At 46.4% G+C, this 16,533-nt stretch overlaps 1 protein-coding gene across 3 annotated transcripts in view; it reads right to left on the bottom strand.

Annotated features, from left to right (window-relative positions):
* The window catches only part of anks3 (ankyrin repeat and sterile alpha motif domain containing 3), a 47,690-nt gene that overhangs the window by 3,709 nt on the left and 27,448 nt on the right, over positions 1–16,533 (bottom strand). For all 3 annotated transcript variants that reach the window (XM_072269264.1, XM_072269265.1, XM_072269266.1), the window contains 6 exons: positions 16,284–16,409; positions 14,721–14,839; positions 9,045–9,212; positions 8,278–8,402; positions 6,389–6,530; positions 5,320–5,492 (listed from right to left, as the gene is read on the bottom strand). In XM_072269264.1, coding sequence (XP_072125365.1) covers positions 5,320–5,492; positions 6,389–6,530; positions 8,278–8,402; positions 9,045–9,212; positions 14,721–14,839; positions 16,284–16,409 — 853 coding nt within the window. The remainder of the gene's footprint in view (positions 1–5,319; positions 5,493–6,388; positions 6,531–8,277; positions 8,403–9,044; positions 9,213–14,720; positions 14,840–16,283; positions 16,410–16,533) is intronic.

Genomic DNA, 16,533 nt, shown 5'->3' with positions numbered 1-16,533 from the left:
GGATGTGCTGGGGGCAGCCTGCAAGGGTCACAATGTCAGCACCAACACAGCATGCCCGCAACGTACTACACAGCACGCCCGCAACGTACTACACAGCATGCCCGCAACGTACTACACAGCACGCCCGCAACGTACTACACAGCACGCCCGCAACGTACTACACAGCATGACTGCAACTTACTACACAGCACGCCCGCAATGTACTACACAGCACGCCCGCAACGTACTACACAGCACGCCCGCAACGTACTACACAGCACGTCCGCAACGTACTACACAGCACGCCCGCAACGTACTACACAGCACGCCCGCAACGTACTACACAGCACGCCCGCAACGTACTACACAGCACGCCCGCAACGTACTACACAGCACGACTGCAACTTACTACACAGCACGCCCGCAACGTACTACACAGCACGCCCGCAACGTACTACACAGCACGCCCGCAACGTACTACACAGCACGCCCGCAACTTACTACACAGCACGCCCGCAACGTACTACACAGCACGCCCGCAACGTACTACACAGCACGCCCGCAACGTACTACACAGCACGACCGCAACTTACTACACAGCACGCCCGCAACGTACTACACAGCATGCCCGCAACGTACTACACAGCACGCCCGCAACGTACTACACAGCATGACCGCAACGTACTAACCCTAACCCATACGTCTTTGGACTGTGGGAGGAAACCGTAGCACCTGGAGGAAACCCATGTGGTCATGGGGAGAACGGATAAACTTCTTACAGACAGCAGCAAGAATTGAACCCCGATCTTGTAATCGCTGACACGATAAAGCATTACACTACTTGTGCTGCTGGAGAACGTGCCCGTCATGGTCGAAACATGTAGCAGACTCAATGGGCCAAATGGTCTAATTCTGCTCCTGTATCTCACGGTCTAGTAATGAATGCTGTGCTTAGATCCACAGTATTGGTCTCAGCACATCATTATAGAGAGAGACAAGCAAAGCCGCTGAGTGGTTCTCACAGCCGAACTCTCACTCCTCTCAAAATCAAGCTATACAAAATGAAGCAGAGCATTGATAGGGTTAGTGCAAGCAGGCTTTGTCCATTGAGGTTGACACTAGAACTAGAGGGCACAGGTTAAAGGTGAAGGTGAAATATTTAAGGGCAACTCTTCAATCTGAAGGTTGTGTGGGTGTAAAACGAGCTGGTGGATTCGGGTCTGATTGCTTCACTTTAGAAAAGTTTGGATAAATACATGGATGGGAGGGTTTGGTCTGGAGGTCTAGGCAGAATAAAGTTTAGCAAGGACTAGTTGGCTGAAGTTTCTGTACTGTAGTGTTCTAAGACTTTAACGCTGTTTAACGTTGTTAAGGACAATAAGATGTCTAACTTCCAGACTATTAGAGAAACAGGACTTTCAGCCAAAAACCAACGTGCCAACCATTTTGTTCATAAGACTGTAAGACATAGGAGCAGAATTAGGCCATTCAGCCCATCGAGTCTGCTCCACCATTCCATCATGGCTGATCCCGGATCCCACTTAACCCCATACACCTGTCTTCTCGCCACAGGCTTTGATGCCCTGACCAATCAAGAAACTATCAGCTTCCACCTTACCTATACCCACAGACTTGGCCTTCACTGCAATCTGTGGCAGACCATTCCACAGATTTACTACTCTCAGGCCAGAAAAATTCCTCCTTACCTCTGTTCTAAAAAGTCACCCTTCAGTTTTGAAGCGGTGCCCCCTAGTTTTGGATACCACCACCATAAGAAACATCCTCTCCACATCCACCCTATCTAGTCCTTTCAACATTTGGTAGGTTTCAATGAGATCTCCCCGCATTCTTCTAAATTCCAGAGAGTACAGGCCCAAAGCTGCTAAACACTCCTCATATGTTAACTGGGAATCATCCTCATGAACCTCCTCTGGGCTGTCTCCAATAATAATATATCCTTTCTGAGATATGTCTTATTTAGCCTCCTTGTTTTCTCCTTGTTTTTATATTCTATTCACCTTGAAATAAATGCCAACATTGCATTTGCTTTCTCTACCGCAGACTCAAACTATAAATTAACCTTCTGGGTATCTTGCACAAGGACTCTTAAGTCCCTCTGCACCTCTGATGTTTGAACCTTCTCCCCATTTAGATAATAGTCCACATTTTTGTTCCTTTTACCAAAATGCATTATCATTATTTCCCAACACTATATTCCATCTGCCACTTTTTTGCCCATTCTTCCAATTTGTCAAAGTCCTGCTGCAATCGCATTGCTTCCTCAGCACTACCTACCCCTCCAGCTATCTTCATATAATCTACAAACTTTGCCACAAAACCATCAATTCCATTATCCAAATCATTGATAAACAATGTGAAAAGTAGTAGTCCCAATACTGACCCCTGAGGAACACCACTAGTCACTGGCAGCCAACTAGAAAAGGTCCCTTTTATTCCCACTTGCTGCCTCCTGCCTGTCAGCCATTCCTCTATCCATGCCAGTATCTTTCCTGTAACACCATAGGATTTTATCTTGTTAAGCAGGCTCATGTGTGGCACCTTATCAAATGCCTTCTGAAAATCCCAGTAAATAACATCCACTACCTCTCCTTTGTCCACCCTGCTTGTTACTTCCTCAGAGAACTCTAACAGATTTGTCAGGCAAGATTTCCCTTTACAGAAGCCATGCTGACTGTGATTTACTTTAGTCTCCAAGTACCTCAGAACCTCATCCTTAATAATAGAGTCCAACACTTTCCCAACCACTGAGGTTAGGCTAACTGGCTTATAATTTCCTTTCTTTTGCCTTCCTCCCTTCTTAAAGAGTGGATTGGCATTTGCAATCTTCCAGTCCTCTGGGACTATGGCAGAATCAAGTGATTCTCGAAAGACCATGACCAATGCATCTGTAATCTCTTCAGCAACCTCTCTCAGGACTCTGGGATGTAGTCCATCTGGCCCAGGTGACTTACCCACCTTAAGACCTTCCAGTTTGCCTGGCACTTTTTCGTCTGTAATATCAATGGCACTCACTCCTGCTCCCTGACACTCACGGACCTCTGGCACACTGCTATTGTCTTCCACAGTGAAGACTGATGCAAAGTACCCATTAAGTTCATCTGCCATTTCTTTGTCCTCCATTACTACCTCACCAGCATCATTTTCCAGTGGTCCAATATCAACTCTCACCTCCCTTTTACTCTTTATATAACTGAGAAAAATTTTAGCATTCTGTTTTATATTATTGGCTAGTTTGCCCTCATATTTAATCTTTTCTCTTCTTATAGTTTTTTTAAAATTGCCTTTTGTTGGATTTTAAAAGCTTCCCAATCATCCAATTTCCCACTCACTTTTTCTACCTTATATGCTCTTTCCTTGGCTTTTATGCTGTCCTGAACTTCCCTTGTCAGCCATGGTTGCCTACCCCTACCTTTTGAGAACTTCTCCTCTGTGGGACATGTCTATCCTGCGCCTTGTGAACGATTCCCCGAAGCATCAGCCACCATCCCCACCAATATCCTCCTCCAATCCACCTGGGCAAGCTGCTCGCTCATGCCTCTATAATTCCCTTTATTCCATTGCGATACTGATACATGTGAGTTACGCTTTCTTCCTCTCAAATTGCAGTATGAATTTAATCATATTAAGATCATTGCCTCCTAAGGGTTCCACAAGAACATAAGAAATAGGAGCAGGACTAGCCCATCTGGCCTGTCAAGCCCATTCCACCATTCAATAAGATCATGGCTGATCTGGCCATGAACTCACCTCCACCTACCTGCCTTTTCCCCATAATCCTTAATTCCCCTACTATGCAAAAATCTATCCAACCTTGCCTTAAATGTACTTACTGAGGTAGCCTCCAATGCTTCATTGGGCAGAGAATTCCACAGATTCACCACTCTCTGGGAAAAGCAGTTCCTCCTCATCTCCGTCCTAAATCTACTCCCCTGAATTTTGAGGCTATGTCTCCTAATTCTAGTCTCACTGACCAGTGAAAACAACTTTCTTGCCTCTATCTTATCTATCCTTTTCATAATTTTATATGTTTCTATAAGATCTCCTCTCATTCTTCTGAATTCCAGTGAGTACAGTCCCAGGCGACTCAATCTCTCCTCATAGTCTAACCCCCTCATCGCCAGAATCAACCTGGTGAATCTGCTCTGCACCGCCTCCAAAGCCAGTATATCCTTCTTCAAGTAAGGAGACCAGAACTGCACACAATACTCCAGATGTGGCCTCACCAGTACCCTGTATAACCTCCCTGCTCTTAAATTCAATCCCTCTAGCAATGAAGGCCAACATTCCATTTGTCTTCTTGACAGCCTGCTGCACCTGCAAACCAACCTTTTGTGATTCATGCACAAGCACTCCCAAGTCCCTCTGCACAGCAGCATGTTGTAATTTTTTACCATTTAAATAATCTGCTCTTTCATTTTCCCTTCCAAAGTGGATGACCTTGCATTTATCAACATTGTACTCCATCTGCCAGACCTTTGCCCACTCACTTAGCCTATCTATATCTCTCTGCAGACTCTTTGTATCTTCTGCACAAATTGCTTTTCCACTCATTCCTTTACGTTAAGCTCCCTAATAAGATCTGGATTATTACACAACACCCAATCTAAGATAGCCTTTCTCCGAGTAAGCTCAAGCACAAACTGCTCTAAAAAGCTATCTCGTAGGCATTCAATAAATTCCCTCTCTTGCGATCTGACACCAGCCTGGTTTTCCAAATCCCCTTGCATATTGAAGTTCCCCATTACAACTGTGACATTACCGTTACTACGTGCTTTTTCCATCTCCCTTTGCAATCTCAACCCCACATCCTGTCCACTATTTAGAGGCCTATATATGATTCCCATAATGGTTTTCATCTCCATTAATCCCACATTAGGTCCATATCCATTCAAGCGCCTACCTAAATGTCCTTTAAACATACTGATGATATCTAACTCCATCACTGCCTATGGCTGCAAACTCCTCATATGCACCATTGTATGTCAGTGGGAGGCTGAGTCACTGGCTATATTTAAAATGGAGATTGATAGGTTCTTGATCAGTCGGGGCATCAAAAATTACGGAGAATAGGTTTGAGAAGGATAATAAACCAGCCATGATGGAATGGCAGACCACTCACTGGGCCGAATAGCTTAACATTGCTCTGTTTTATGGCCTTTTTAAAAACCTTTCCCTCAGATCTCTTTTAAAACTTTCTCCTCTCACCTTAAACCTGTGCCCTCTTGTCTTAGATGCCCCCTCCGATAGGAAGAACTTTCTCCCCGTTCCCCCGCCTCCACTGTTGTCCATCAGGAAGTCTGGAGCTCGAATTTCTCTCACCTGAGTTGCTCGAGGATGATTGCTGTCTCATGACAAACTCCTTGTGTCTCCTCGATCTGTTTCTGCTGTTGTTTCCAAGCCATCTTATCTTCCATCAAAACCCCTTCCACCACAGCCCGCAGCTCCTGCTCCTGGGATACCCGGCCGGTGAGCAATTCTGCCTCCTCACATTTCTGTCAGAGAGACCACAAAACACCAGTGGGCTAGGATACATTCCATCAATGGCTGCTCACTGGGACGTCTCTTTATTCCCCTTCACGCTGGGGAGCTGGGGCAGACAGTGTGGCCCAGAGCAGTGTCTTCAATCAGTTTACCGACTACCCGGCCATCTGTCATTTCTGTGGCCATGAGGAGTTAGTGTAAAATGTGTATACCAAGTGTGCGAGGTTGCCGCCTCTACTTGAGTATCTTAAGGAACTGCTCCTCAACTTCAGGCCCACGCTCCTAATCTTTGGTCACCTGGTACAGATGGGGGGTATCACCCAGTCAGTTTGTTCCTGGGCCTGGTCCAGATGATCATTCATGGGTCCAGAAGGTGGGCAGTCCAGGGCTCTGACCGAGCCACCTACCTACTCCTCTTCTGGGGTTACATCCGTGCCAGATATCCATGGAGAAGGAGCACGTGGAGTCCACGGGTATAAGAGCAGATTATGGGACCAATAATCTCACAGGTATCAGAGAGGCTCGAGTTTGTTTCTGCATATCAGTGACTGCATTATAATTTGAAACTGTAAATATCATGAAATGTGGAATACTATAATATTGTGAAGTTGGAATCACTTTAAAAAGCTCCTTTGAAAAAGGAAAAATATGTCCTAAAGGTTGGTGCGGGAGCTGAGAGTGAGTCTATTTCGTAGTGACCGAGCCACTACAACCATGGTCAAGTTGCACGAAGTCCTTGAATACTGAAACAACGTAAATGGAGCTTTATCTATCCCAATTCTGGAAGTGTGTGACGGGACAGCGAGGAGGGTGTTTCACTCTGCGTCTAAGGTACTTTATCTCTTTAGGTAACTGAAAGACGAAATAGAAACAGATCAATGCGTTAAGTCGTACGACATAACTGCACCTTATGAAGCTGGATGGCCATTTCCTGCATTTCTGTTTCCAGTCGGTCTGCGTAGACCTGCTCCAGACTGTTACTGAGAGGGGGAGCATTGCTGTGCCAGCGGGCGATGGCTGCTGTCATCTTCCTCTTGGGTCCAAATAACCTGCAGAGACACGTATAGTGTTCACACCTGCCATGGCTTCATCACTATCCCCTTTGGATCCCAGCCAGCCACCCCCAACCTCTTTTGCACTAGATCAAACATCAAAGTATATCTATGTTAGCAAGCACTGTCCTACCCTGAGATTCATTTTCTTGCAGGCATTCCAGGAAAATAAAAAAAACAATAGAATTTATGAAAAACTATACATAAAGACTAATAAACAACCAATATGCAAAAGAAGACAAAAAGGGCAAATAAAAAATAAATAATGCTGAGAACATAAGTTGTAGAGTCCTTGAAAGTGAGTGTACAGGTTGTGGAATCTGTTCAGTGTTGGGGTGAGTGAAGTTATCCACACTGGTTCAGGAGCCTGATGGTTGTAGGGGAATAACTCATACTGAGCCTGGTGTTGTGCGGCCTGCCCGATGAATAAGATGACAGTATGCCTGGGTGGTGGGGGTTTTTGATGATGAACACTGCTTTCTTGTGGCTTGCAGATGTGCTCAGCGGTGGGAAGGTCTTTGCCTGTGATCGACAGGGCTGTATTCACCATCTTCTGTAAAATTTTCCATTCTTAGATATGGGTGCTTTCATTCCAAGCTGTGATGCATCTAGTTAGAATACATTCCACTGTGCATCTACAGAAGTTTGTCAAAATTTTTGGTGGCAAGCTGAATCGATGCAAACTTCTAGCTTGTTATACCCGTCGAATGGTGAAAGAGCTTGATAGAGTGGATGTGGAGAGGATGTTTCCTATGGTGGGAGAGTCTAGGACCAAAGGACACAGATAGAGTGGATGTGGAGAGGATGTTTCCTATGGTGGGAGAGTCTAGGACCAAAGGACACAGATAGAGTGGATGTGGAGAGGATGTTTCCTATGGTGGGAGAGTCTAGGACCAAAGGACACAGATAGAGTGGATGTGGAGAGGATGTTTTCTATGGTGGGGGGAGTCTAGGACCAAAGGACACAGATAGAGTGGATGTGGAGAGGATGTTTTCTATGGTGGGAGAGTCTAGGACCAAAGGACACAGATAGAGTGGATGTGGAGAGGATGTTTTCTATGGTGGGGGGAGTCTAGGACCAAAGGACACAGATAGAGTGGATGTGGAGAGGATGTTTTCTATGGTGGGGGGAGTCTAGGACCAAAGGACACAGATAGAGTGGATGTGGAGAGGATGTTTTCTATGGTGGGGGAGTCTAGGACCAAAGGACACAGCCTCAGAATAGAGGGGCGTCCTTTTAAAACGAAGATGAGGAGAAATTTCTTTAGCCAGAGAGTGGTGAATCCGTGGAATTCGTTGCCGCAGGCAGCTGTGGAGGCCGAGTCTTTACAAATATTTAAGGCAGAGGTTGATAGATTACTGATTGATCAGGGTAAATGGATACGGGCAGACAGCACAGGAGATTGGGGCTGAGAGGGGAAAGGATCAGCCATGTTGGAATGGTGGAGCAGACTCAATGGGCCAAATAGCCTCATTCTGCTCCTACATCTTAAGGTCTTATGATCGTGTTGTAGCTCAATGCACTGTGTAATGATCCGATCTGTATGAACAGTATGCAAAAGAAGCTTCTCACTGTATCTTGGTACATGTGACAATAATAAACCAATTCCAATACTAGCTCCATGTTCGCTGGCTCAGTCCTATTCACAAGACCCTCCCCTCCCCCAACACACAGTTCCCCAAAAACCCTCACTGCGCCAGCTCTGGTCACCCTGGAATTCACCCTCGCCGTTCACCTACTCACGTGATTCCCACTTCCTTCAGGTCACTCTCGGTCAGGGTGAGGAATATCCGCAGGTCCACATCCTGCTCCTCGAGGATGTGAAGATATTTGAGACAACCGATCTGCTCCAGAAACTCCGGCAAGTCCTGTGCATCCAGGAAATGACCAATGAGAGAGGAGCAGGCCATTCAGCCCATCAAACCTGCTGCAGCAACAGGGACAGGAAGCCTGCGTTTTCTGATGTGAAGTGGCGCTGGGCAGCGGGTGTCCATATATTTCCCGAAACAGGAGCATGTTTGACGTCCTTAAGCTCAGGGTTGTGACTGACTGAGCCAGGGTTTCCAACCTGAAACGTTAATGTTTTTCTCTGCACAGATGCTGCACGACCTTCTGAGTGTCCACAGCAATTTCTGTTTTGAGACGTTTTCGGTGTAGGACGTGTCAGGTCCCAGCCTCGAATCCCCCTCGGTTTGTAAAAGGAGCTGTGTCTGTGGAACTGAGTCATTGCTGCGAAGAACATGTTAGAGTGACGGGGCACAAAGCATGCGCATGGGTGACGGGACAAGAGTGGCATGAGGATGACGGAGCCGCGAGAGTACAAAAACGTTGTCGTGTTGATGCATCTCATGCTGAAGTATAACCTCCCATTGGTGCTGATAACCCCTCTACGGGTTAATGACATTTAGCATCAGGGACCAGATGTGTGTTGGGACGAGGTTTCGCAAAGCGCCTCCCTTTGTTGGACAAATACCAAGCCGCCCACTCCTTCCCTCAGCACCAGGCCATACCTTGGGTCCGTGGTACTTCTCCCCATCCTCCTGTGCGATCAGTGTCCGTGAGCTGGCAGTGGTGGGAATGTCACCATCCCGGCATTGGGAGCTCTCACAGCTTCTCCCCTGGCCTCTGCGACGACTTGGCTGCCTTCTGTTACAGCTTTTATTGGAATGATCAGAATCCTTCAGCAAACACAGGGAACGTGGCCAGTGTTGCCACGAACACAAGGTCAGAAAGCAAACCCCACTGGCCTTCACAGAGACCAACAGCAGCAGGAAACCAGGCTATTCTGCACCCATCCACACCATCTCCCGGCATCTGATCTTTTTTTCCCTGAGTGGAGTTCGTGGGTAGCAGTTAGCACAATACTATTACAACTCAGGGCACTGGAGTTCACAACTCAATCCCAGTGTCCTCTGTAAGAAAGTTTGTACATCCTCCCCGTGAAATGTGTGGGTTTCCTCCGGGTGCTCTGATTTCCTCCCACAGTCCAAAGACATACAGGTTAATAGATAATTGGTCATTGTTAATTGTCCCATGGTAGGTTAGGGTTCAGTTAGGGGTTGCTGGGCACATCTCATTGGGCTGGAAAGCCGATTCCATGCTGTATCTCTAAATAAATAAACAAGCAAACCAATAAACACAACGATCCAATTATTCGTCCAGATACTTCTGGCTTCTGCCACTTTCCTTTCCAGTCCTGATAAAGGGTCTCGGCCTGAAACATCGACTGTTTATTTATTTTTATTTAGAGATATCGCGCAGAGCAGGCCTGTCACCCCATTGAGCAGCACCACCGAACATCCCACCAACTTAACCCTAGTCTAATCACAGGACGATTTACCAATGACCAATTAACCTACACCTTCGGACTGTGCAAGGAAACTGGAGCACCCAGAGGAAACGACACTATCATGGAGAGGCCATACAGACACTGGAATTGAACTCCAAACTTTGATGCCCTAAGCTGCAATAGTGTTGTGCTGACCGCTATACTACTGTGACCCAGCCCTTCATAGATGCTGCCTGACCTGCTCTGTCCTGCTTTTTTTGTGTCTGTTGCTCTGGATTTCCAGCATTTGCAAAACCTCATATCTAGATGCTTCATAACTACAGTCAGTGACCCAGTGTCAACCTTTCTCTGGCAGTGCATTCCACACAGTCATCACTCTCTCTCCTCTTCAAATCTCTCTTTAAATCTCTTCCAGTTTATCTGAAATCTGTGTTCCCTGATCTTCTCTACCACTGACAAGATGAAGGGTTTTCTACAGTCAACTTTGCCTCTCATAATTTTATACACCTCAGTCATGTCCCCTCGTAGCCTCCAATGCTCTAGGGAGAACAGACCAAGATTCTCTGCAAGACAAACTGCTCTGTGCCAGTGAAATCCTGGTGGAACTCTTCTGCACCCTCTCCAGTGCTATCAAAGACTAAAGATTAGCTTTATTTCTAGAAATTAGTGCAATGTTGATTCTTAAGATTATCATAGCTGGGGTTGTGGGGGAATAGTAGGGACAAACTCCCAATACCTATTAAACACTCCCAAAGGTGTACATCTCAAAAAGGCTCTGACAACCAAGTCCAGCTCCTGACCTTCACATGTGGCTTAGCTACCAAGCCCAGCGGAACTGTTTCAACTGACAGGGGAAGGGCAAAAGGGTGTCTGACGCCTTAAAACCAGTCGCTTCAGGCATTTGGGGCTCATCAGCCGTGGTTGGCAGCTCATCTAGGAGAAGGAAATCTCTGATCTCAAACCTCTGCTGCCTTGCAGCCAAACCCACTGACGGGGAAGGCTTTGGAAGTAAACTTGAAGGAAAAATCTGGAGCTGCAGTCCCTAAGGCAGTCCTACGATGAGTTCAACACCGAATGGCAACTCCTGCGATGCCGCTGGGTCCAAACTATATGGGTCTCTGCTGTTTCTTTGGAATCATCAGGTGCATGGAGAGGGGAGCCTGCTGCATGGGCAACAGCCTGCTCTCCATATCGTACTGCCCAGGCTCGTGTATTGACTTCAACGCCTACCGCTAGGATGCAACATCCACAGTCAACCCCGACCAACAGAGAACCTTACAAGTGTCACGCTACCACAATGACAGCGACCTAGGTTCAAGTCCCCGTGACTGTTCGGGTTTCCTCTGGGTCCCAGCCACATTCCAAAGATGTACAGGTTAGAGGTGAACCAGTCACATGGCTGTAACCGGGGGGGGGCATCGACTCACTGGGCTGAAAGGGACTGCTACCGTGGTTTAAAAATAAGCATACGCATTGAAACATACAGTGAAATGCCTCGTATGTGTCAACGGCCTTCATGGTCATAGGTCTGTGCTGGGCAGCCCACAAGTGTCACCACGCTTCCAGCAGCAACATAGCATGTCCACAGCTTACTAACCCTAACTTGTTCACCTTCAGAACGTGGGAGGAAACCAGAACACCCGAGGACACCCACATGGTCAGAGCGAGGATGTACAAACTCCTAAAGGGAGCTGGGAAACTCATGGAATAAGGGTAATGACACAATTGTAATAGGGGATTTCAATATGCAAGGGGATTCAGAATTTCAGGTTGGTGTCAGATCGCAAGAGAGGGAATTTGTTGAATGCCTACGAGATGGCTTTTAGAACAGCTTGTGCTTGAGCCTACTCGGGGAAAGGCTATTTTAGATTGGGTGTTGTGTAATAACCCAGATCTTATTAGGGAGCTTAATGTAAAGATACCCTTAGGAAACAGTGATCATAATATGATTGAATTTATACTACAACTTGAGAGGGAGAAGCATAACTCAGATGTATCAATATTGCAATGGAATAAAGGGAATTACAGAGGCATGACAGAGGACCTTGCCCAGGTGGATTGGAAGAGGATACTGGTGTGGATGGCAGTAGATAAGAGGTGGCTGAAGTTTCTGGGAATAGTTCACAAGGTGCAGGATAGATATGTCCCACAGAGGAAAAGTTCTCAAAAGCTAGGGGTAGGCAACAGCGGCTGACAAAGGAAGTTAAAGACTACATAAAAGCCAAGGAAAGGGCATATAAGGAACACACACACACACACACACACACACACACACAATGCTGGAGGAACTCTGTAGGTCAAGCAGCATCTATGGAAAAAAGTACAGTCAATGTTTCGGGCCGAGACCCTTCAGCAGGACAGATAAGGTAACAAAAGTGAATGGGAAGTTGGATGATTAGGAAACTTTTAAATCCAACAAAAGGCAATTAAAAATGCTATAAGAAGGGAAAAGATGAAATATGAGGGCAGACTAGCCAATAAGATAAAGCAGGATACCAAAAGTTTTTTTTCAGTTATATAAAGAGTAAAAGGGAGGTGAGAGTTGAGAGTTGATATTGGACCACAGGAAAATGATGCTGGTGAGATAGTAATGGGGGACAAAGAAATGGCAGGTGAACTTAATGGGTACTCTGCATCTGTCTTAACTGTGGAAGACACTAGCAGTGTGCCAGAGATCCGTTAGTGTCAGGGAGCAGAAGTCAGTGCCATTGCTATTGCAAAGGAAAATGTGCTAGACAAACTCAAAGGTCTTAGAGTGGGTAAGTCACCTGGGCCAGATGGATTACATCACAGCATCCTGAGAGAGGTTGCTGAAGAGATAACGGATGCATTGGTCATGATCTTTCGAGAATCACTTGATTCTGCCATAATCCCAGAGGACTGGAAGACGGCAAATGTCAATTCACTCTTTAAGAAGGGAGGAAGGCAAAAGAAAGGAAATTATATGCCAGTTAGCCTAACCTCAGTGGTTGGGTAAGTGTCGGACTCTATTATTATAAAGGATGAGGTTTTGAGGTACTTGGAAACTATTGATAAGTGAAAGTCAGCATGGTTTCTGTAGAGGGAAATCTTGCCTGACAAATCTGTTAGAGTTCCTCGAGGAAGTAACAAGCAGGTGGACAAAGGAGAGGCAGTGGATATCATTTACTGGGATTTTCAGAAGACATTTGGTAAGATGCCACACATGAGGCTGCTTCGCAAGATAAAATCCTATGGCGTTACAGGAAAGATACTGGCATGGACAGAGGAATGGCTGACAGGCAGGAGCCAATGAGTGGGAATAAAAGGGGCCTTTTCTGGTTGGCTGCCGGTGATGAGTGGTGCTCCTCAGGGGTCAGTATTGGGACCATTACTTTTCACGTTGTATGTCAATGATTTAGATAATGGAATTGATCGCTTTGTGGTAAAGTTTGCGGATGATACAAAGATAGGTGGAGGGGTAGGTAGTGCTGAGGAAACAAAGCAATTTCAGCAGGAAACTGGAGCACCCAGAGGAAACCCAACTGGTTATGGGGAGAAAGTACAGACAGTAGCAGGAATTGAACCCCAGTCGCTGGCGTTATAAAGTGTTACGCTACGCGCTAAACTACCATGTCTCACAACTGCATTATCTACTTCCATTGCAAGCTTCAAGGTCGCTCACTATTCCCCAAGGCTCCACAATTCACGGTGTATGGTTGAAGTCAGAAGTTTACGTACTCCTCCTTAGACAAATACATTTAAACTCAGTTTTTCACAATTCCTGACATTTAATCCCAGAAAACATTCCCTGTCTTAGGTCAGTTAGGATCACTATTTTCAGAATGTGAGATGTCAGAATAATAGTAGAGAGAATGATTTATTTCAGCTTTTATTTCTTTCATCACTTTCCCAGTGGGTCAGAAGCTTACATACACTTTGTTAGTATTTGGTAGCATTGCCTTTAACTTGTTTAACTTGGGTCAAACATTTTGCGTGGCCTTCCACAAGCTTCTCACAGTAAGCTGCTGGAATTTTGTTCCATTCCTCCAGACAGAACTGGTGTAACTGAGTCAGGCTTGTAGGCCTCCTTGCTCGCACACACTTTTTCAGTTCTGCCCACAAAATGATACCAAATACTAACAAAGTGTATGTAAACTTCTGACCCACTGGGAAAGTGATGAAAGAAATAAAAGCTGAAATAAATCATTCTCTCTACTATTATTCTGACATTTCACATTCTGAAAATAGTGATCCTAACTGACCTAAGACAGGGAATGTTTTCTGGGATTAAATGTCAGGAATTGTGAAAAACTGAGTTTAAATGTATATGCCTGAGGAGTATGTAAACTTCTGACTTCAACTGTATGTCCTAACCTCCTTAGCACTCCCAAAATGTATCACCTCCCAGTTATCTGGGTTAAATTTCATCTGCCATTTCTCAGCCCACTTCACCACCATATGGCAATCACCATGTAGTCTAAGACTGCAAAACGCAGTACCCACAATCATCCCAAGATCTGTCACAGTAATGACTCCAGAGAACAAATCTGAAAAATCTATCTAATGCTGGCTCTTACCTTGTTACTCTCCACAGATCCCCTGTGACTATCGCTCACTCTCACCTCGTCGCTCTCCACGGATCCCCGTGACTATCGCTCACTCTCACCTCGTTACTCTCCACGGATCCCCTGTGACCATCACACACTCTCACCTCGTTACTCTCCACGGATCCCCTGTGACCATCACACACTTTCACCTCGTTACTCTCCACGGATCCCCTGTGACTATCACACACTCTCACCTCGTTACTCTCCACAGATCCCCCGTGATTAACGCTCATTCTCACCTCGTTACTCTCCACGGATCCCCTGTGACCATCACACACTCTCACCTCGTTACTCTCCACGGATCCCCTGTGACCATCACATACTCTCACCTCGTTACTCTCCACGGATCCCTCACGACTGATGCCCTGTGCCTTGGCCAGACCCTCACTGCTGCTGCCACTGCTCCTGCGAGTGGTTGCCATATCGGTGGTGCAGAATGCATTCTCCTCTGCAGCAGACAGAAACTCCCAGTCAATATTTGCAACCTGGCCACCGCCTGTAACATTTACTAGCCAGGCACACATCGACACACTCGCCCACCATAGCAAGAGCAGTCATGGATATTTAGCAGACACTTGGCTAGGCAAATGGATGATAGAGAAATGGAAGGGTAGTTCATGGCGTAAGACATAGGAGCAGAATCAGGCCATTCAGCCCATCGAGTCTGCTCTACATTCCATCTAGGCTGATTAATCCCTCACAACCCCATTCTCCTGCCTTCTCCCCATAACCTTTGACACTCTGACTCATCAAGAACCTAAATACACCCAATGACTTAGCTTCCATAGGTGACCGTGGCTAGAATTCCACAGATTCACAACCGCGTGGCTAAAGCCATTTCTCCCTCTAAACGGACATCCCTCTATTCTGAGGCTGTGCCCTCTGCTCCTAGATCCCCCACTACAGGAAATATCTTCTGCACATGGGACTCACAGAAACGTTCACCAGCTCAGTGCTGTGATCAGAGTAACTGCTTCCCGAGAAGAGTGCAGACTGTTCTGTGATGTGGACGGCCGGTTTGGAAACAACAGTCCTGAACGCTCAAAACATCTGTCCAGTTTAAATCAGTCCACAACTATCTGAGAATACTACACTGATTTAAAATACATCATTTTGTGATTGTGCACTTTTTAAAGAAGCACAACGGTTAGAGATAAGCTTGCAATCTTTTTCCCAGGGTAGGAGTGTTTAAGATTAGAGGTATGAGGTCATGAAGGGCACACACAGGGTGAAACCAAAGTCTTGTTGCCAGGGCGGGGATGTAAATATAAGAGGGCAGAGGTGAGAGGTTTAAAAGAGACATAAGGGGCAGCTTCTTCACACCAAGATTGATGTGTATTTGGAACGAGCTGCCAGAAACAGTGATTGAGACAGGCACATTCCAACGTTTAAAAGCCATCTACATAAGTACAAGGATACGAGAGGTTTAGAGGGCTATGGACCTAAGGCAGGCAGGTGGGACAAGCTCACTGGACAACACAGTCAGCACAGACCAGTTGGGCTGACTGGCCTTTTTCCATGCTCTATCACTCTGTGACTCTGGAGGACACAGGTTTAAGGTGAGAGGGGAGAAAGACAACTGAAGGGCAGGTTTTTCCACATGTGGGGTGCTGGGTATATGGAACAAACTGCCAGAGGAAGTGGTAGAGGGGGGTACAATTACAACATTTAAGAGACATTTGGATAGGTACATGGATAGCAAAGGTTTAGAGGGATAGGGGCCAAGTGTAGGCCAACGGGACTAGCCCAGGACGGCACCTTGGTAGGCGTGGACGTCGTTGTTTCAGTGTGGTTTGATCCTACAGCTCACTGATTTGCACACGTGTGCTCGCACAAGCACTCAAAATCAGCAAGACAGACAGAGTGGTTTGAGAATGATCAGAAGCTCCTACCTCTGCTGCTATTGCTCTCAACATCCTGCTCGTTAATTGGGGAAGTGACATCGCGGTTCCGGATATCCCCTCCATCCTCATCTTTGCTGTTCCCGAAGGTGACGTAGCCCTGAGGTGGGAGAGACTCTGAAAGCAGGATGAGTATGAGAAGGTGAGGGGTGGTGGCAGCAGGAGTCCTGCTATCATCTGATCAACGCTCAATCCCTAGTCAACGGTAGCCCAGTCCCCCATGGTAGTGCAAAGTAGTGAG

The sequence above is a fragment of the Mobula birostris genome, chromosome 9 (assembly GCF_030028105.1).
Source record: "Mobula birostris isolate sMobBir1 chromosome 9, sMobBir1.hap1, whole genome shotgun sequence".
Taxonomy (NCBI): Eukaryota; Metazoa; Chordata; class Chondrichthyes; order Myliobatiformes; family Myliobatidae; genus Mobula; species Mobula birostris.
Note: the sequence above shows the minus strand (reverse complement) of the source record. Positions and strands in the feature narration are given on the sequence as shown.